The sequence below is a fragment of the Hibiscus syriacus genome, unplaced genomic scaffold (assembly GCF_006381635.1).
Source record: "Hibiscus syriacus cultivar Baekdansim isolate YM2019G1 unplaced genomic scaffold, ASM638163v2 tig00111392_pilon, whole genome shotgun sequence".
NCBI classification, from domain to species: domain Eukaryota; kingdom Viridiplantae; phylum Streptophyta; class Magnoliopsida; order Malvales; family Malvaceae; genus Hibiscus; species Hibiscus syriacus.
In genome coordinates this window covers 2,940,514-2,960,963 of record NW_024063078.1, presented here as the reverse complement: position 1 = coordinate 2,960,963, position 20,450 = coordinate 2,940,514, and the positions used below count along the sequence as shown (strand labels likewise).

Genomic DNA, 20,450 nt, shown 5'->3' with positions numbered 1-20,450 from the left:
CTTCTGCTTCCTCTTTTTCCTATGATTAATATTAAAACCCCGTTTTGCCCTGGCAGTGCTGTGCTGTTCTATTTTACTTTCATTCTAAATAAATATAACTATTCTTAAATTATAATTTAAAAAATAAATAGTATTTCTCGGAATTGTGAAGCAAAGGGCTGGTTGGCTGGGTTGGGTGGTGAGGGAAGTGGGGCCCAAATTTATGGATGGGTGTGGGTAGTGTCCGGTAAGAGTCAGGATAAGCTTACCAGTTGACCAGTAATGGCATGCCATGTCACCATCGTTGCAGAAAAAACGATATTTTTAATAAAATCGGTTACTTTATCCGTTAAAAAATTGTGCTCAACTGTTTATATTAATTGCACAATAAATTTTCAACCACTTCTATATCAATGCTTTAAATTATTTTTAAACTCTTGATTAGGGGGAGAGTATTCAATTGGTTTGAGTCAAAATATTTCGAGTGATTTGAATTAATAAATTATATTTATTATCTCAAATTTTATATGAAAATTTTTTAGTTGAATTTATGAAATTTCAGTTAAGTTGTTTATGTTTGAATTTAAGGGTATACTATACATTTAATCACCAAACTATCACTATAGATCCATTTTTTTGTATAATTTCGTTAAAAATTAAATATAATTGCTAATGAGATAATTTTTTCTATGTTTTTTTTCTAATAATGACATGATATTATCTTATGGTGAAATATTAATATTATCGTTAATTTTAATCAAATCAATTTAAGATTTTACTCAAATTTTTTTTATAAAAAAGGTTTTACTTAAATCACTTTAAAACCCATAAAATTGAACCATAAAATCTTAAACTCATGAAATTCTAGACCACTATAATTTATAATATCCACAATATGATCAATATGGAATCAAGATAGCTTGCTTCCTCCTTCTCTACCTTTTCACGTTGAAATTAAGAAGAATATGATTCAGAAATCAAATGAAATTTAAAAATAGAGTTTTTTTCTTTTATAAAAATAAAGAAAATCTGTGATCATGCCGTAAATTTCGTCAAGTATTCAATGACAATGTGATCAAGATAAGAACAAATGAAAAGTTCAGTGAGTAAATAAAAAACTTTTAAATTCTAATTACCAAAATAGTAGTAAGAAGAAAATTGAGTTGTGAAATTTGTAATTTACAGATAAAAACACAAGTTAACCCAAAAAAATTCAAGAAAAAGGAGAATATGTTTTGTAAAGCATGTACAACATGTTCTGATGCTCCACGCTGTAATTATTGCTTTACGTGTAGGATACGAAAAAGTAAATAAATAATAAATACCTCTGCCAATTCAAACTATACAATTAATAATAAATAATTCTTCATTTGATAAATGAATTATTTTTTGTATTTCTATTTTTTTCATTTTAGGTAAAATCAAGTAAAAGGTTTATATATTTTTACTCTAAATATAAAACAATATTACGTTGGTATAACTTATTAGGGCTGGTGACTTGTATAACTCTCTTTATGCTTCCGTGAAATGTCTGTGCAGTAGTTGGGCAATTAACCTTCCTTTTTGGTAATTGTCGCCATTAAAATATTAAATAAACAGTTAAAATTTTCATGCTATTTGTTATTTGATGATCGACGTCGAAGGTGCCTCGAAGGCAACGCAATATGTATTGCTGCGCTTTGATTTCTACTTCAATGACTTGTCATATTTAACAAGACTTGCATTTACATAAAATAATGGCTAAAATTTCATACTTAAAAAAGTTTAACTGACATTTGATTTTTAAAAATTTAGAAAATAAATATTTATAATAAATATATCAAAATCTAAAATATATGGTAGTTTTAAATCATTGTGTACACGAACACATGCAATTTTTTATGTTAAGAGTGAACCTCTAAAATTTTAAGAGTATTAAATTTATAAAATTTTAAGGGATGAAAACAGATTTTTAATATAAAAAACATATAAAATATATGGTAGTTTTAAATTTTCATAGGGCGATTACCCCACTCGCCTCCCCTCGGTATATGTCCGGTTGTGTATGACTCTAATAGATGTTGATATATCCTTTAATTAAATTAAATTCACTTTGACTTAATAAAATAGAATTGTGTGAATTACGAATCTATTAAGTGATCTTGGTGATAAAGATGATGTTATTCCTAAAAGAAATTGGTTAGAGTAGCTGTATTCTATAGGGTATGTATAATTGTTACTGACTAAAAATATTATGAATAGTTTTTGAAGTCAAAATGATTTAAATATTTATTATTTTTTTTAATAACACGGGGTAATTATAAAGTAGTTGTATATCCTCATAAATTTCTTAAATTATTGACAATGTTGAATGCATACATACCCTACATATATCATTACTCGAACATATAATCTTTAAGGAGATTAATAATTCATTTTAACATTAAGTTCAATCGATGGGTTGAAGAATTTAGTGATTAAATTAATATTTTAAGAATACACATGACATGTGGGAATTAACATTTTGACTAATTAAAATGTAAATTAGATGATGAACCCAGTAGTTTACCTTAATCCATTTATTTGGGCTTTTATCGAAATGATCGACCCACGTTATTGACACTATAGGGCTTCTCAATATAAGCAAACAGCCCATGCCACTTATCTTCTAATTTATGATATTCTCTTCTATGCTGCTTAAATAATTTTTCACCTAAATTAATTTCTTATTGTTAATTAAGAATGTTTGAAAATATCTGATTTGTGACACCTGACTCGTTAATCAGTATATTTGGTAAAAAAAATTAAAATATATCTTTTAAATTTTATGTTTGGATTATGTAATTTAGATTTATAAATTTTATGTTTGGATTATATAATTTAGATTTATAAATTTTACGTTTGGATTATCCAATGTAGACGTTTAAATTTTATGTGCGTCTATATAAATATTTTAAAATTATTTGATTTGTGAAAAATATTCACACGACATATTTTTATAAGTATTTAAATAAAACTACTAAAACGCATCGTGTAAGATTTAAACATATAATTAAAAAGTTTTAAGCATAAACCTTTTACTCTCAGCCTATAATCATTTGATAATTTGATTTTAGTAAATAAAATTATTTACATAAAATCGAAATTCACCAAATCTCTTCCCCTTTGTTTCTCCACTTCAATACCCTGTGGGATATTGACAGTTCCCAAATACTGCAATTCAAGGTCATGGAAAACGCATTAGTTTAGACAAAAAAAATAACAGCAGTTTATGTATTAATTTAGAAAAAAAGATCCTTATATATAGATTTATTTACTTTAGTATCATATATTATATATAAGATTTAAAGTTTAATAATCTAACTATTAAAATTCAAGTACATAAAATTATATAAAGTTTAGTTTATGTAATGCGTGTATAAAAAAAATTATTCTAAATTTTGACGTTGTAATCAACTTACATGGAGGTTGCATGGACACATAAGCCGCGCCGTCAAAATAGCACGAGCCACTCACACGTGCCTTCTTTTGATAGTAACTATTGAAGGCGTACGATGCATGTGCCTCGAGAGAATCAGGATTAAAACATGCACCGTTTGATTGAATTGGGCCGCAATCGGCTCCTCCCTCGCCACAAGCATAATCCAACGCCTCCTGCAGCTTCTGCCGGTCGGTATTATGGTTGGACAAGCACCATGTCTGACCTAATATCTTTGTCATTCCGCCGCTGGATCGACTACCGTTAATCGTTGACGGTGGTCGGCTTCCACTTTTTCCGCTGTTCATCGGTGGAATGAAATTACCGTCTAACCCTTGTTTTGATAATGGTATATTATATACCCTTTGCATATTAGGGTAAAATAACCCATAGTTTCTTTCGGATGTGGGACCCGGCTTTTGATTCTCATTAAACAAAGCAAATATGTAAACGTTTAGTGGATCCTTGGGTCTCAAAGGGGTACCATTTCCGGTCATTACTCTTCGTACTAAGTTACCATTATACGTCGCCGCATTAGCTTGGCTTGCACCGGTTTCAGCCACGTCCCCGGCCGAAGGCCACCCTGTCTCCGTCACCACCACCTTCATGTCATCAAATTTAAGAGCCGACAAGGAGGCGAAAACGGCGTCGAGTTGAGCATCGAAGAGGCTATTGTATTTAACCCCGTTACCGGAATCAACCACACCGGGATTTTGTTTAAACAAAGCGTAATCGAGTGAGATTTGGTTCGAGTTACCTTCGTATGCGAAAAAAGGGTAAATATTAACCATAAGGTACGACCCGGTCTGTTTCAAGAAATCCAACATGGGTTTAATCGCAACATCCACAAGTTCCTGTTTGAATGAACCGGCCGATGAAGGGTAAGAGTTCCCCAAGCAAGTCATAGCTATAGGGGACGAGACTTTGATGTTTGAATCCAACTTGAATTTAACAAGTGAGGTCTGGATGGCTTTCATGGCGGGTACGAGGAATTTTGTCTCGTCGGTGACGTTGGCGGAGATAATTTCGTTTCCGATAGCTATGGCTTCGATCTTTGTCGCGGGATAGTACTTTGAGATGCTGGTTTGAACCCAATTGTCCGCAAACGACTGATCGCCTGCAGCCGAGGCGAGTTGCTCGTTGGGAAGACAGACAACTACGCTGATCCCCGAGTTTTTCAACGCCGATAGGACCGCCGGGTCGGTGTCGAAAATCTTCACTTTCGTTACACCCTGAGACTTTAACAGTCGCACGACTTTGTCCTGTGATGGCAAGTTGTTCGCCACTCGACCATAGTTAATTCCGACCGAACCAGCTGCATCTGCCATGACAAAACAAAACAAAACCATGAGTTTTTCATGTTGGAATTCAGACATAGAAAAAAAAAGTGTGGGTTTTAAGTTATATATATATATATACCTGAAACAGCAATGGCTGAAAGTAAAAGAATGAGAATGGAGAAAGCGTGGGAAGCCATGATCAAATTATATTTGATAGAAAAATGGATATCAACTTAGTTATTTATATATAGAGTAGGGTTAGTGGGAAAAGAGGAGAGTTTAAGGTTGAAATCTAATGAAAGCCACCAACCTAACCCTTTTCTCGCTACTATTTTTAGGTTAGTTTTACTTGGGTCGACATACTGTTTCTTTGTTGTTATTATATTTTTTTTAGTTTTTACATTAGTTATATTATTTTAAAAATTATTGAAATTCATATTTATGAAAAGATAGGATCATGTTATACAATATAAAACTCTTTTAGTTTTATATAGATTTAGGACTATTGGATGAGTGAAAATGAATGACTCAGATTAACAATAGGAAATGAGAAGATTTAGGACCGTTGGATGGGTGAAAATGAATGACTAAGATTAATAGTAGGAAATGAGAAAATATTTAATGGGGGCAAAAAATAAGGAGTCAATATCAACCATCTATTTTCACTCATTTAACAGTTCTAAATCTATGTAAAATTAAGGAGTTTTGTAAGATAATACTAACCCATTTATGAATAAGAATAGTTAAATTAGTATTTGATAACAATAGATGAACGAAAAATATCTAAAAATTTTCATCGACGATACAAATGTGAAATGAAGATCATCATCAAAGTTAACTCTATTTGCCTATCTTCATTCCCAATAAATCAATCCTCTAGGTGGGTAAGGTAATCAATATTCAATCTTTATAAACAAAAAAAGAACATTTGATTTTAATATGATAAAATGTATTTTGAAATCATTTTTAAATAATTAATTTAATTGATTAAATACTCCTTAATAATAACCGAAATTAAGATTAAGGTATAAAAATGTAGGATAGGGTATAATTGCAAGTGAAGGCATTAGTGGGATAGGAGGATAATATCATGATTTATTGCCCACCCCATTAACATTATCATTTTAATTAATTTATTTCATTTTTGTAGGGTTTGTATCCAATGGGTTCATACTATTACTACCGCATTAGCTAACTAATATTCCAATTTGATATGATTGATTCAACCGTTTACTTTGTTTATAATTGCATACAGATGACTTTTGTTTTATATAAAAAACAAATTTTCAAATAAAAAGATATAAGTTTCAAATTCAATGTATGTTTTCTTTTGTGTGTATTTATATAAAAAAATCTTTAATTAAAAAAGATATTATGAGTTTTAAAAGTTAAATAAATTATTTCTTAATGTCAATATTATTAACATTTTATATATTTTTCGATAGAATTCAAATATATATTTTTCATTTTTGTGATAATTGATAATTAATTAAACAAATAATCATTTTTGCTAAAAATGTCTAGTTTCTGTCAAAAGAGAAATTAATACGGGAGAGCTAAGCAAAGAGTAAGGAAGCAGTTTGCTTGGGTTGATCGTTTGAGTTTTGAATGCTTCAATAAGTGTAGTCTTAAGGCGTAAGAAAAAATTCCTATAATGGCATTTTGCTATTGGGTCAAGAAAGGGATATTTGCAATAGACAACCCTAACCCTATCGAAAGCTTTTATTAGACCCATTTGTTTTGCTCACATCTCACCCCTTCCTATTAGGAGGATGAAATTTGAAGTTTTCACATATCACATTTCTTGTTTTCACACAATGGATTCATATGTGGATATGTCACACAATGAATCTATTAAGTGAATACAAATGATAACTTAAATATTGAGACAAAAATGAGAATACATTAAATTTTAATTTTTATTTAGTTTCAACCATATATTTAGATATTATCATTTATTCATACGTGGATATGTCATACTAATATTTTAATTCATGTGGACTACTTAGTTAGAAGACGCGTTGACCGTTAGTCAACTAATAATTTACATCCTAAAAATAGTTATTTTGACTCAGAATAAGTGATGCGAACTAAATGATTCAAAAAAGAAAAAGAGTTAAAGTAACTATTTTATTAAATGTTAGAATAAATATTGGCATATTTTATTAAAGGTGATTAAATTCATTCAATTGGATTAAATTAAGATCAAATAGGTAAATTTTATAACTGATGAGGATCAGACGTGTAATCCTAACTATCACATCGGCACTTCCTTTAAAAAGTTATTAATCATCAACTTAATTGATACTATTTAAAAAATTATGTGATTGATTAACAAAAATTTTAATTCGTAATTAAAACATAACCACCCTTATAGTTTAGTGACTATGTAATAATAATGAAACCCAAAAGTCTCTTTCAAGTATGGAGTAAATTATATGTTGGAAAGTTAAGGCCAATTTGAATGGTAAAGCCAGATATAGTTTGGGCCAAGGATTGGTCTACATGTTTCCTTTCTTGTTTTATTCACTGGACATGTAAGCTCCGTTTTGTGAACCCAACAGAAGTTTAACATTTCGTCAACTTCAATCTGAGGCACAGTTTTATTACTACTTGGTTAGTTGTGTAAGATAATCTACCCACCAAAGCTAGGTTGGTTGCATGGGATAGTCAAGTGTACCTTTTTTGTTAGTTGTGTTCCGATGAAGAATAAAGTATTGAACCATTTGATTGCTTCATATTCCTTTCTCAAGCCAGGTTTGGACATCTATAAATTATGTAGGCAGGTCAAATTAGCCAGTAAATAAACTTATGATGGAATAAATAAATTGTGTTGACGGTTCATTTCTTTTGATTTATGCGGTTGGAAATGGATGATGGAGATGAGATAGATGCAATGCGACATCAAATGGACGGTGGCATGGCCTAACTAGTTTGTTTTTAAGGTATTTATGAATTAGGATCCATGTTCCAGTATAAACGTAATCCCTCTGAAACTATGTGCTCTCTTAGCTGCCTCTTGACACTGGATGTTTCTTCCAAGTAATACAAACAAGGATTCGGCTGGCTGTGGCCGATACATACAGCTTGTTGGAGTATAAAATCCATGTCGGAAGTGGATTCGGATTTCCGTGTGAAGTCTGAGCTCCGCATTTTGATCTCAAATGTTACTTGTTTGAATGAAACATCTTGCTTTTTCCTTAGAATAAGTATTATATATTTAGTTTGATAGAGCCGTTTGAAGTGCATGTGATTGTTTACAGTTTATGGAAGAACAATTCTTTGTTGATTGTTGACAATGATTCAAAACACCAATTTAAACAGTTTCCTTAATAATCATTACTCGAAAATGCGGAAGACATTTTATAGTTTCCCTCTGTTAACAAGGCTAGTAGATAGTGAACACTTAACTGTAGGCAGAATCTTGAACCGGACACTTTTCATCAACTTCAACTCTCTGCAGGTGGTTGATCATTGCCTGGGGGTAGAGGCGACCCTGGAGGGCAAACCCCAGGAGGGTGAGGAGGGAACGGTCTTGGTGGATGAGGAGGGAACGGCCTTGGTGGATGGGGAGGGAACGGTTGTGGTGGATCAGGAGGGAACGGTCGTGGTGGGTGAGGAGGGAACGGTCTTGGTGGATGGGGAGGGAACGGTCGTGGTGGGTGAGGAGGGAACGGTCTTGGTGGGTGGGGAGGGAACGGTCTTGGCGGATGGGGAGGGAATGGTCGTGGTGGCCATGCATATCCACACATCCCATACATGCACGGAACTCCCCACGGGCACTGGTTGTCGCAATTACCGCAATGCCGAGGACTAATGTTCGTATTAATACATATCCCCCTACAACATCGCCAAGTAAACGGGCATCTAAGCCCGCATAACCCGCAGTGAGCATCATCGGAAGAAACATCAACACATCGATTCCTACAACACCGCATCCGAGCTGTGGGAGGATGTTGCCCTTGTTCACATATCCACGGCGTGAACATGCATCCACCGGGTCTCGGCCTCGGATTCGCTACATTCCTGAGCCACGGTGACCCTCCATCAGCACTCGCATTCGGTAGCACCCGTCTTGCTTTTACATTACCTTCTACCGTCACAATCTGCAATAACAGCAACAGTTGCAGAAAGACAACAACCGAAGCTTTGGCAAGCCAGTTCATTTGAACACTCTGCACAAAACTGGTAAAAAACCTGTGAAGATGTACACCTATATATACACACACACAACATAAAACATCAGTAAACTTGCAAGATTGATTTTGATATTCATGTGTTTCTTACACTATGTCATGTAACAAGAAGTCGTACTTGTTAAACTATTTGTGGTTAAGGTGTGTAAGGGCGTGAGCAGTTTTGCTTTAAACAAATATAATTATACAATAATGTTTCGTAAAATTGGAAAAAAGGGTTCCTTTTTCCTGCTGATCTGGGGATCCTCATATGGTAAACCTGAATCCATTCCCCCTCAAACCATGTTTTGCAGTCTCCAAAACTCCTTTCGTCACATGCTTTGCCAAACTCTTTAATTGGGACAGCTGATACGCAAACGTAATTAATCCCCTAAATTAATTATATAGAAGGATATCATATATTTAAATTTATTTAATTTATTTAATTTTATCGATTAAATCGGAAACTTTCACTTTTATACAATTATATTTTTATCATATTTTCAATATTTTATCATAATTAATAACATCATTGATCAATATTGGTATACCCTTTCAGTAAAAACATAATCTTATTTAAGAAAATTAATGTAGAAAACAACAATATCAAATTTAATAATCAAAGATTGAATCATAATGTGATATCATGAACAATAATCAGTCCTCTTTGGTTTCTACAATGAATTATATCATATATGTGTATACATGCATGCATGCATATTTAATCCAAATTATTCAACAATATTTTGGCTTTTCAAAATATTTAATTTAATTTTGAGGACTAATTTAAAATGAAAACAAAATCGGGCGTTGGGTGATTAACATCAAATCTGGTGAGAAAAAATGACAAGTATATGTTTAAATAACGTGCTATAACGACCAACTATGATATTAACATATATATTAATTGACATACGTACTACTTGACTTGTTGGTATATATGTTTCAGCTAAATAATTTTTATTTGACATGCGTGCCATGGGTGGTCCTTGAATATTATGAATATTTCTTTTTTTTTTGGATAAGTAAAATTTTTATTATCTAAAGAAGAGTTCAATACAAAAACATCCCAATCAAGGAACAAAGACAAGCTATTTACTACAAAAAATGGTTAGCCTATACCCAAATTGTTACAAAGTAAAATATTAACATTATCAAGTCTATTAAGATCTCGATTTCTAAGTTGAGTACCAACAATCTCCTTTATGGAGCTTAACATTTCTTCAATCGTTCGAGCTCTTCCTTGGAAGTCTTCTGTTTCTTTCCACCCAAATAAGGAACAAAGACAAGCTATTTACTACAAAAAATGGTTAGCCTATACCCAAATTGTTACAAAGTAAAATATTAACATTATCAAGTCTATCAAGATCTCGATTTCTAAGTTGAGTACCAACAATCTCCTTTATGGAGCTTAACATTTCTTCAATCGTTCGAGCTCTTCCTTGGAAGTCTTCTGTTTCTTTCCTCCCAAATAATGTAAATGAACGCACACCAAGCAATCTCCATGATGGAAGTAAGGAGTGATTTACCTTTCCAAGTAGTAGAAGCCCATGCAAGCATATTATCCCAAGACATAGGAGGCTTGGTTAATTGAGTGAGGTTTAAAATTGATTTCCATAGAGAAACTGCCATTGCACAGTCAGCAAACAAATGGTTTCTCGATTCAATGGCCTCGTTGCATAAAACACAAGAACCTACAGTGGTAATTCCCATACGAGTGAGCCTCTCTCTAGTTGGGAGTCTATCCAAGATAGTCATCCAAGTAATAATGCTGAATTTAGGGATGTGGAGGAGAAACCAAATTAGCTTGTGCCATAGAACTTTGCCACGTTTGACCCGTATCTCTTCCCAAATGATTTTAGTATTCATTGATCCTGCATTAAGAATATGGAGAGCCTCTGTTTTTAATTTCAGAAGTCTTTTGACATGCGTGCCATGGGTGGTCCTTGAATATTATGAATATTTCTACTGGAGCAGTTTAGATGAAAAACATGCTTATACTGAATTATAGTCAAAGACCTCACCTCAACCAATAAAAAAACCCCATTGTTTTAAACAAAAATATATTTCCAAGAACCAACTAATTTAATGATAACATCTTGTGTGAGTCAAGTTATGTTGTACTGATGTTTAGGGTTGTATTCCTATCGTGACGGACATCAGAATTTATGTTAGGGGTGAATTTGTAATATTTTAGATGGAGACGAACTTATAAAATTTTGAGTAAAATACTCAAATGGTTCTTCGAATATAAGACACTGCTTTAATGAGACTCCCGACTATTAAAAATTACAAAATGATCATTCGACCGTAGGATGTTGCTTTGTTGAGTCCCTTGACTAGTAAAAGTTACAAAATAGTTACCTGACTATTCATTGTGTTCCAAACTTGTCATTTTCTGTTAAAAAATTGATGACAATTTGAGTTGGACGTTAATATGCTAACTGAGATATGATATAATCTAATCTAATCCTAAAATCTCAAACGATTATCATATCACAGTCAGTAAGTTAACATCTAGCTCAAATTGTCATCAATTTTTTTACGGAAAAGAACGAGTTTGGGACACAATAAATAGTCGAATGACTGTTTGATAACTTTTAATACTCAAGAGACTCAACAAAGTAACATCCTATAGTCAGGGGACCAATTTGTAACTTTTAATAGTTGGGATACTCAATAAAGCAATGCCCTATAGTAAGGGGACCATTTGTGTACTTTACCCTAAAACTTTAGAGATAAAAATAGATTATTAATAAAAAAATCTTAAAATATATGAAATTTTAATATTTTCAGGGGATAATGATCTATCATTGTATCCCTGATTCAAGGTTCGATCTCTATGTCTAATCATTTCTGATATGTACATATAGAACCAAATTGTGATTTTGAAACTAGCATGAACTTAAAGTATAATTTAACCATAAAAATCAAGAGTACAGTTTAATTTTATTAAAATTAATAGAGATTTAAAGTATAATTTAACTGCAAAAGTAAATAGAATTTAATGTCATAGATTTTAAAATTAGCACGAGTTTAAAGTACAATTTAACCAAAAAATCTGTTACCGAGACATGCAAGAGTTTTGGAACTCAAAATGATAATATTTAATGCTATTGTAAGATTAGACTTGGTTCCTAAATTTTCAATTTATTTTTTAGAATTATATAACTATAAATTAAAGTATTAACAAAATTATAATATTTACTCTTTTAAAATTTATATTTATATTTTAAATCCGGGAAAAACACAATTCTCTCATCATAAATAATAACCTTGGTCCATATGACATATATAAAATTTATTAAAGTATAATGGGTAAGATAGTAATTTACAATGGTTTAGACGATGAAAAAGAAAATGATCAAACTGATGATTTATGATTCACCTATTATAGTGTTGGTAGAGAATCAGGGGTAAGTTATCTTGTAAAAGTATGGAGTAAGATAATGTTCTCTCTTTGCTTGTCCCCGTGAGATATTTTATTATATGTCTTGAATATTTGATGATTATGTAATAATTTTGTGATTAAGTTAGATATACAACTGTATATGTTAAACTATTACCAATATAATACATTTACTCTATGATTTGAGTGTGAATTTGTTACATCATATGAATTTTCACTATTGGATTTCATATATGGTTTTGAGACAGAGCCCATTTAGGAAGAAAGACGTTTAGAAATTTCCTTAAATTTAGTTTAAATTCTTATTAAATAATATTTTTATTGAAAAATATTGATTAAAAATATAATTTTTAAAATAATGAATTTAATCCGTAAATTATTTGGATTGAGTGTTAATAAAGAAAATTAAAAATTAGTCACCACCCAATTTAACTTAAAATGTAATTTTTTTTATTAATTTAGAGTGATTATAAGATAGTATTTGTTTTTAAATTTATTTAACTATTTGACAATGAAAGTTTAAACACTCATACAGTCTTTCATGATTAAATATAAAAATTCTAATTCTTTTAATTACATAAATAATTTGGTTCGTGCAAAATAGGTGTGAACCCATGAAATTTGATTCTTATTGCATAAAGGTGACATGAAAAAGTTAAAAATTAAATAAAAGAAACGTTAGACTAAATTCCAATATGACAAGTGGAACATCAAATCTTTCTGACCCGAAGTTTAAATTTATTACCAAAATTTATTAACAAATATACCTGGTCATATATAAGTACATATGCAGGAGAAAAATGAAAGAGAAGGCAGGTAAAGGAAATAATATTTGAAGAAAAAGAAGCTCAAGCTCCAATGGAGGACAAAAGGCAACACTTAAGTGAAAACAAGTTTCTTCTCCACTGGAGCTGTACTCTTCTGTTATCTTTCTTGGCCATATCTCCTTCAACTCAAGCTTTTAACTACGGCGAAGCCCTTTCCAAAAGCCTCCTTTACTTCGAATCCCAACGCTCCGGCCGCTTACCCCACAACCAAAGAGCCACCTGGCGCCACCATTCCGGCCTCACCGATGGCCTCGAGCAAGGGGTAAGCTGTCCATTTCAGCCCCATATCTATGTCATATTCATGAAGTTATATATATATATGTATTGTGATGCGTGTTTTTGTATGGAAAGGTGGACCTGGTGGGAGGGTACTATGATGCCGGAGACAACGTGAAATTTGGTCTGCCAATGGCATTCACCATCACCATGCTCTCGTGGGGTGTCATTGAATACGGCAACGAGATCGCCGGTGCCGGAGAGTATGCTCACGCTCTCGAGGCGATCAAATGGGGAACTGATTACTTCATCAAAGCTCATACTCACCCAAACGTCTTATGGGCTGAGGTAAGAGCAATAAATAAATCAAACCATCTTTGTTTTGGTATATTCAATGACAATGAGGTTTCGACTAGGTGGGTGATGGCGACACCGATCATTACTGTTGGCAGCGGCCGGAGGACATGACCACATCCCGGCAAGCCTACAAGGTGGACGAGAAGAACCCTGGATCGGACGTTGCCGGAGAGACGGCTGCGGCAATGGCGTCAGCCTCCATCGTGTTTAGGAAAACAAACCCACATTACTCTCACCTACTACTGCATCATGCACAACAGGTAAACTAGTGTAATGAGGTTGCCATCTTTGTTTTCATATTGCATTTAGTATGTGCTACTGTTCACCAAAAGCATAAGGAATTAATTAATTTTATGCTTATTAATATACTGTTTGTTTTGGATAAACTATGTATTTAGTCACTTATCTATAGTTCTCATGGATCATTTTTGGTCATCCAACTAACTTTTATTAAAAAAAATCATATGTAATGTTATTTTTGGTTCCATTTTGGTAACCAAAAACACAAATAATTAACTATTTTTTAAAATCAAATTTTGTGAACAGTTGTTTGAGTTAGGGGACAAGTTTAGAGGGAAGTATGATGAAAGTGTAAGAGTGGTGAAAGGGTACTATCCGTCGGTGAGTGGGTTCAAAGATGAGCTGTTGTGGGCAGCTTTGTGGCTATACAAAGCCACCGACAATGAGGCTTATTTGAGTTATGCTTTAGACAAGGCAAATGAATTTGGTGGGATCACTTGGTCCATGAACGAGTTCAGCTGGGATGTCAAGTTTGCTGGTCTTCAGATCATTGCTTCAATGGTAACATCAAATTTTATACATTTAGGTTCATGTTCGATCATCGTGCATGTTGATAATGTGAAAGTTTCGTTTCCGATCGATTTCGGTAACATTTCATTATGTTTTTGCAGTTGTTGGTGGAAGAAAAGCATAGGAACCCGGCATCCAAGCTTGTATTATTGGAACAATATCGTTCAAAGGCCGAGTACTATTTGTGTGCTTGCCTTAACAAGAACAACGCGAGTAATGTGAAACGCACACCAGGAGGTCTATTGTACGTCCGACAATGGAACAACATGCAATACGTATCGAACGCGGCGTTTCTCCTAACCGTTTACTCTGAACATCTCCGAGCGTCGAAGCTACTGTTGAGATGCGACCGTGGCGAGTCGGGACCGGAAGAAGTTCTCGCGTTCGCAAAATCCCAAGTCGATTACATCTTGGGAGGGAATCCGAAGGCCACGAGTTACTTGGTCGGATACGGTTCAAGGTACCCTCAAAGGATGCACCATAGAGGAGGATCAATTGAATCTTATAGCGAGAAGAAGGGATTCATAGGGTGCACTCAAGGGTATGATAATTGGTTTCACAGAAAAGGACCAAATCCTAACGTTGTTGTGGGGGCACTTGTAGGAGGGCCGAGCGAGGAGGATGAATTCAGGGATGATAGGAAGAATTTCATGCAAACCGAGGCTTGCACTTATAATACAGCAAGCCTTGTTGGGGTTTTGGCCAAATTGCACTCATTTTCTCATATGTAAAAATGGTCTAACATCATGCAATCAAATCTTGTACATACAGGAAAAGATTGAATTGTTTTTACCTTCAACAGATTCAGGAAATAAATATATTTTAAATATTTTAATAATTAATATTTTGATTAAAATGATATTAAAATATTTTATTAATATTAAATTCATAAAATAAAATTATTTTGAGTATTTATTATTTGAAATGAAAAGTTTGTAAAATGACTTACGGAAAATCATACCGTAAGTCATTTTCCAGAAAACATAAAGGAAATTTTGTTGACCAAGAAAATATTTTACATTGACCAATCAGTTTTCCTCCAACCAAACATTGGATAGAGGAAAACGTTTTCCGAAAAACATTTTACGTGAAACAAATTTTCCCTAAATCTTTGTGTGATATGTATGCAATCTCTAATGTTAGTTTGGTGCATTCAAAGATTATAGGTGGATTTGGATGTATGTTGTTAACTCTTCACCTACCAATAATGTTTTGTTACTAATAATGCTCGAAAGAAAGTACAGCAAACAAGCATTTGGGTGTGTTTTTTTATTCATTAATTTTGGAATATTATATGAATCCACCTAGTCCTGTAAAACGTTTAATGAACCGTTCGACGAGAAGTTCGTTTATTTATTAAATAAACGAATATGAACAAGATTTTATGTTCGTTTAATTAAATGAACAAACACGAACAAAGGGTTCGTTCTTCATTTACGTTTTTTAACTTTCGGTAATTCGTTCATTTATGTTCGTTTGTATTCAATCGTTTATATTCAACACAATCTCCATTCCCGTTTGAAATATTAATACCTAATAAATTTGAACTTAAACCCATTAATATTTTAAAACCCAATTAATTTAAAACTCAAACAAAAAATAATCAAATCAATTAAAGAAAATATAAATCCTAAGATTATTTGAAAATAAAAAAACTCCTCTCATACATAAACCCAATTAATTTATGTTCGCTCGTTTATGTTCGTTTATGTTTGTTTACATTTGCTAATTTGTGTTTGTTTACGTTCATTCGCTTGTGTTCGTTTATTATTTTAACGAACGAACATGAACAAGCTACATTTCTTAATGAACGAACATGAACAATAAATTTCATTCGTTTAGTTGTTCATGTTAGTTCGTTTATTCGGTTAAAGTCAAAAGAACGAACACGAACATACATTCGTTCGTGTTTGTTCGGTTCATTTACATGCCTAAATCCACGGTACGCCGGCAAGGTATAAATCGAGCGGTGGGGAAATGCAAAGAGTGAATGCAGTGGGAAAATTATAAAAATTAAAAGTGATGAAAATTATCAGAACTTTTAAAAATTATAGTTTTCCTAAATAATCTATATTTTTAATATTTAAAATTTAAATTTTTTGTTAGTTTTAAATATTACATTTTTTTAGATTTTATATAATTTTTAATTTACAGGTGATAATGTGGAAAAATATCATAATGTCATGTCATTGCACCTTAATACCGTTACCCAAAAGTGGGGGCAAAGTGTGATAGAATACAAATTTATGTATTAATGTAGACCAAAAATATAATTGAAGTACTAACATGAAAAAAGGGAACTAATTCAGGTACCAAAATGTGAGGTAGTTGAAGTGGTTCAACTATATTTTGTGTTCATAACAAAGGCAGTTACCTACGTATCAAGTAAGCCAGAAAACAGAAATATAACAGCACACAACAATCACATGCACTCTTATTTATTAGCTCCAAATACACAACATTAATGGTATTTTACATGCTCCAATCAAAATACAACACCAAATCATCAACAAGCAGATTGCAGTTTTCACAATGTCCAATAACCTTACCACTGCAAACTATGTTTGCTTATTTAGGCTACCAATGCCATACAAATACATGCACAGTTATATACGCCAAACGTACATAGTAGAAACCGTAAATGGAAGGGATGGTGTTCTGTTTGCCGAATGCCGGTTCTTACAGCTGAACAAGGCATTCTTGTGTCCGGGCCACCATGGTGCGCTCGGAGCTTTTGGCGATGGTGTTCTTTTCTTCAACGGGCTCCTTAAGCATTGTGTCGGCAGTGTTTTCGATGCTATCTTCACCATTGGCAATGGCTTCGAAGATAAGTTCCTTCACTTCACAGAACCTCTCATCAGAGAGAGAAACCTCAGCGAGTAGCCTCCAAGCATTTTCATCGGATGCCTCATCATAGTCCTTCCTCCTTTTTAACACCATATGGCCGCTAATCTCCCATACAGCCGGGTTCACCTGGGTGTCCAGAAGCTCCGGACTCACTTCCCCAAGAGCTTGTTTCTCAGCATAGCACTGTTGAGTCAATCGACAAATTGGAAAGTCAATTGTTAGAACTACCAGCATCATGCGGATAATTAAGAAGTATCGATTAACTTTATTTATTACCTGTGGAAGGAGAAAGATCCGCTTTCCACAATCAGAGATGAGGACATTATATGGTATGTTGTTCTCTTGAAGGCAAATGCAGGCATCAGAGACAGTGTCGGACAAGTCCTGGAGAGTGTTACCACCCTCAAAGACAAGACCCCTGACCGGATAGTTTAAAAGCTCTGAGATGATCACTTCATCATTCAAAGTGGCTATCTTATTGGTGGGAGCTTTCTCAATGGGGAAAGGCACAGCCAAGTAGTAAGCCTGCAACGACCAAAATAGTTAAGTCACCTAAACCATAACTATATCTAACAGATATATATCCAGGAGGAACAAACCGGAATGTTAGTACCTGGAAGTGAAGGTGATTGATTGTAGCAAATGCACCCAAGCTGTTGTAACCCAATCTGAAATGCGGATTCCCGGCTTCAACTGCCATATACAGTGCAAGCAAGAGGCTCTCACGGTCGATCCTCTGAGGCAAGCATTCCAGGATTCGAGGGATCAACAGCACATGTCCATATTCAATGGGACTGACCTGTCGAATTGTATGGAAAAAAAGTTAATCCTACAAGGCTAAGACTCTTGCTAAGCTAGTTATTCTATAGTTTGAATAAGTAGACTTAAAATACATTTATGGCAACAACACTTGGAGCATTCTCAACATCAATGTGAGCACTTGGGTAGAACTGAACTTCACCATCTTCACTCGCTTCAAACTGGAAGAGAACCTCTTCTTGCCCGACCTTGGTGAAATTGAACTTGTTCCCATCAAAGGGCTGGAGAACCTTATCAACACGGAATTCAGTCGGCCTCTTCTTAAGGTGGCGGCCCTCATTCAGCTGGGCAATGAAGCCATATTCACCAGGAATCACCTAAACAACGAAAAACGTAGAATACTTTGATAGTCCTAACAACTTAGTTAACCATAAAATTTCAGCTTATTTGCAGGTAAACAATTGAAGCAAGGAAATAGGAAAGGAGCCCAAAATTGACCTTGGTTTCGCAGGCAGTAACATCATAACGAAAGAGCCCTCTTTGCATGCGATCTTCCCACTATCATAAAACCACAAAGTACATTTTAACCTCACTGTTTGTATGAAACAACGACTATCAACTATCAAAATGATCTTAATCTTATTTCTATTAGCAAAAGTTACCTCCCCAAGAATGAGTGAGTCAAGAAAAACAACAGGGGGTTCTTTCTCCTCAATTGCAAGCACATCGTTTTCACCATCAATCTTATCCATCTTCTTGAAAGCATATAAAGGAAGCTTTGCTCCTAAAAACCAAAACCCAGTTCAAGTTAAAACTTGATTTCTTCCAAAAAAAAAAAACAACGTTACATAATAAATTTAACAAATACCTGGAATGCAGCAGCTCCTAAGGCAATTCTTTCCACACCCGCCACTACGGCGAGCAGTCTCTTCCGTCTCATCCTTTTGGTAATTCGAAACAACAGTGGGAACCCTCTTAATCCTGAGCATCATCTTGCAACTACTTCTTTCTTACGAGCAGTTTATTCCTTACGAGCGATCTAAATATGCTTCTTCGGTAATAATTTTCTTTTCTTTTTTTTTTTACTTTTTTTTCTTTCTAAATACACTAGAAGCTAGCTATACTAACTACTAAGACTCTAAAAGAGAAGACCACCACCAGCAAGGAAAAGGAGATCGGAAGGACTACCGCCTTCAGAAGGCAAAGCTCCACGCCCACCGTGCGGCGAAGGGTTGCTCTCGATCACACAACTCTTACGTCGTACAGTTCGGGCATGACTAAGAAGCCGGTAAACTCTGTGTATAGCCGTGATGTCCACAATTTGTCTACCCAGGGTATTACCCCCCAAAACGAAAACCCACAATTCAAAAACACCTGCAAACTAATTTAATCAAACACCCAACCTCTTTAGCTTCAAAAAAGGACGAGGTTTGCTAAAGAGAATAAAAAAGAAAACCCAAAGCTCAAAAACTTTTTTTTTCCTGATTTTCTTGGTGAAGGAAAGCAGAAGAGGAAAAGGGGATATATAGATAAGAGGGGAGTGAAGGAGAAGGCAGGTTGGGGTAGTTTTTTGTGTGTGGAAGGATTGAAGGTATACAGTTGTGAGTAGTAGGTACCATACAAAAGTAAACAAAGCTGGTGGCCCTCGTGCCTTCTTCAGAGTTAGCCTTTTTTTGTGGGCTCGAAGACAATTACTTGACACAAGAACATAAAAATGAAAGGAAGAGAACAGAGAGAGAGAGAGAGAGAGGGAGAGAGTGAATATTTTTCTCGTTATTGTTGTTTCTCTTTTTTAATTTCTTTTTTTCCCTCTAATTCATCCGTACGATACGAGGCTCCGATGGGGGATAAGGAGTTTGCCGGAGACGGAGAGCTCCTGGAGTCGGAACCCAAGTCCGGCCGTACGGAAGGGAAGGATGTAGGCTATGGTGGCTCCAGCCAAAATTGAAATTCGGATTTGCTTTGTAAAAGGAATAAAAGAAAGGATTCAAATCAAATCCAAATTTGTTGGGAAAGTGAAATGCTAATTATAATAATATTATCTCGAACCACTGACGTCGGAAATGAAAAAGAAGGGAAAAAAAACTGGCGTCGGAAATGAAGTTGGTCAAATTTGGACGTTAACTTTCTCCACAAATTATATTAATTTTTAAAGTTTGAAATTAATTGAATCAAGATTCCGTGTTAGGATCAATAAAATAATTCTTTTTGATCATATTTTGGAAAATTTAAGTTATTATTATTTAGAAATTAAAAAACTACATGTTATGTCAGGGTATTATATTATATAAATGATGTATATATTTATTTCTTAAATATTATAATAATTTAAAT

General features: G+C 33.9%; 4 protein-coding genes across 4 annotated transcripts; 1 reads left to right on the top strand and 3 right to left on the bottom strand.

Annotated features, from left to right (window-relative positions):
- Positions 1-3,131: 3,131 nt before the first annotated feature.
- Positions 3,132-4,993, bottom strand: LOC120160187 (glucan endo-1,3-beta-glucosidase-like). The gene is made up of 3 exons (XM_039170605.1): positions 4,856-4,993; positions 3,420-4,757; positions 3,132-3,171 (listed from the first exon to the last, which is right to left on the bottom strand). The coding sequence occupies exons 1-3, from the start codon at positions 4,911-4,913 to the stop codon at positions 3,137-3,139; spliced, it is 1,431 nt and encodes a 476-aa protein (XP_039026536.1). The 5' UTR covers positions 4,914-4,993; the 3' UTR covers positions 3,132-3,136.
- A 3,172-nt stretch (positions 4,994-8,165) lies between these two features.
- LOC120160651 (chitin-binding lectin 1-like) lies at positions 8,166-10,523 on the bottom strand. The gene is made up of 2 exons (XM_039171013.1): positions 10,421-10,523; positions 8,166-8,929 (listed from the first exon to the last, which is right to left on the bottom strand). The coding sequence occupies exons 1-2, from the start codon at positions 10,521-10,523 to the stop codon at positions 8,166-8,168; spliced, it is 867 nt and encodes a 288-aa protein (XP_039026944.1).
- A 2,589-nt stretch (positions 10,524-13,112) lies between these two features.
- Positions 13,113-15,241, top strand: LOC120160650 (endoglucanase 11-like). Its single transcript, XM_039171012.1, has 5 exons — positions 13,113-13,389; positions 13,479-13,691; positions 13,760-13,960; positions 14,247-14,501; positions 14,612-15,241. Exons 1-5 carry the CDS (start codon positions 13,159-13,161, stop codon positions 15,239-15,241), a joined length of 1,530 nt encoding a protein of 509 aa, XP_039026943.1. The 5' UTR covers positions 13,113-13,158.
- A 1,776-nt stretch (positions 15,242-17,017) lies between these two features.
- LOC120160188 (GDP-L-galactose phosphorylase 2-like) lies at positions 17,018-19,246 on the bottom strand. Its single transcript, XM_039170606.1, has 7 exons — positions 18,985-19,246; positions 18,779-18,900; positions 18,615-18,674; positions 18,251-18,493; positions 17,971-18,156; positions 17,634-17,882; positions 17,018-17,540 (listed from the first exon to the last, which is right to left on the bottom strand). The coding sequence occupies exons 1-7, from the start codon at positions 19,106-19,108 to the stop codon at positions 17,190-17,192; spliced, it is 1,335 nt and encodes a 444-aa protein (XP_039026537.1). The 5' UTR covers positions 19,109-19,246; the 3' UTR covers positions 17,018-17,189.
- Positions 19,247-20,450: the final 1,204 nt, after the last annotated feature.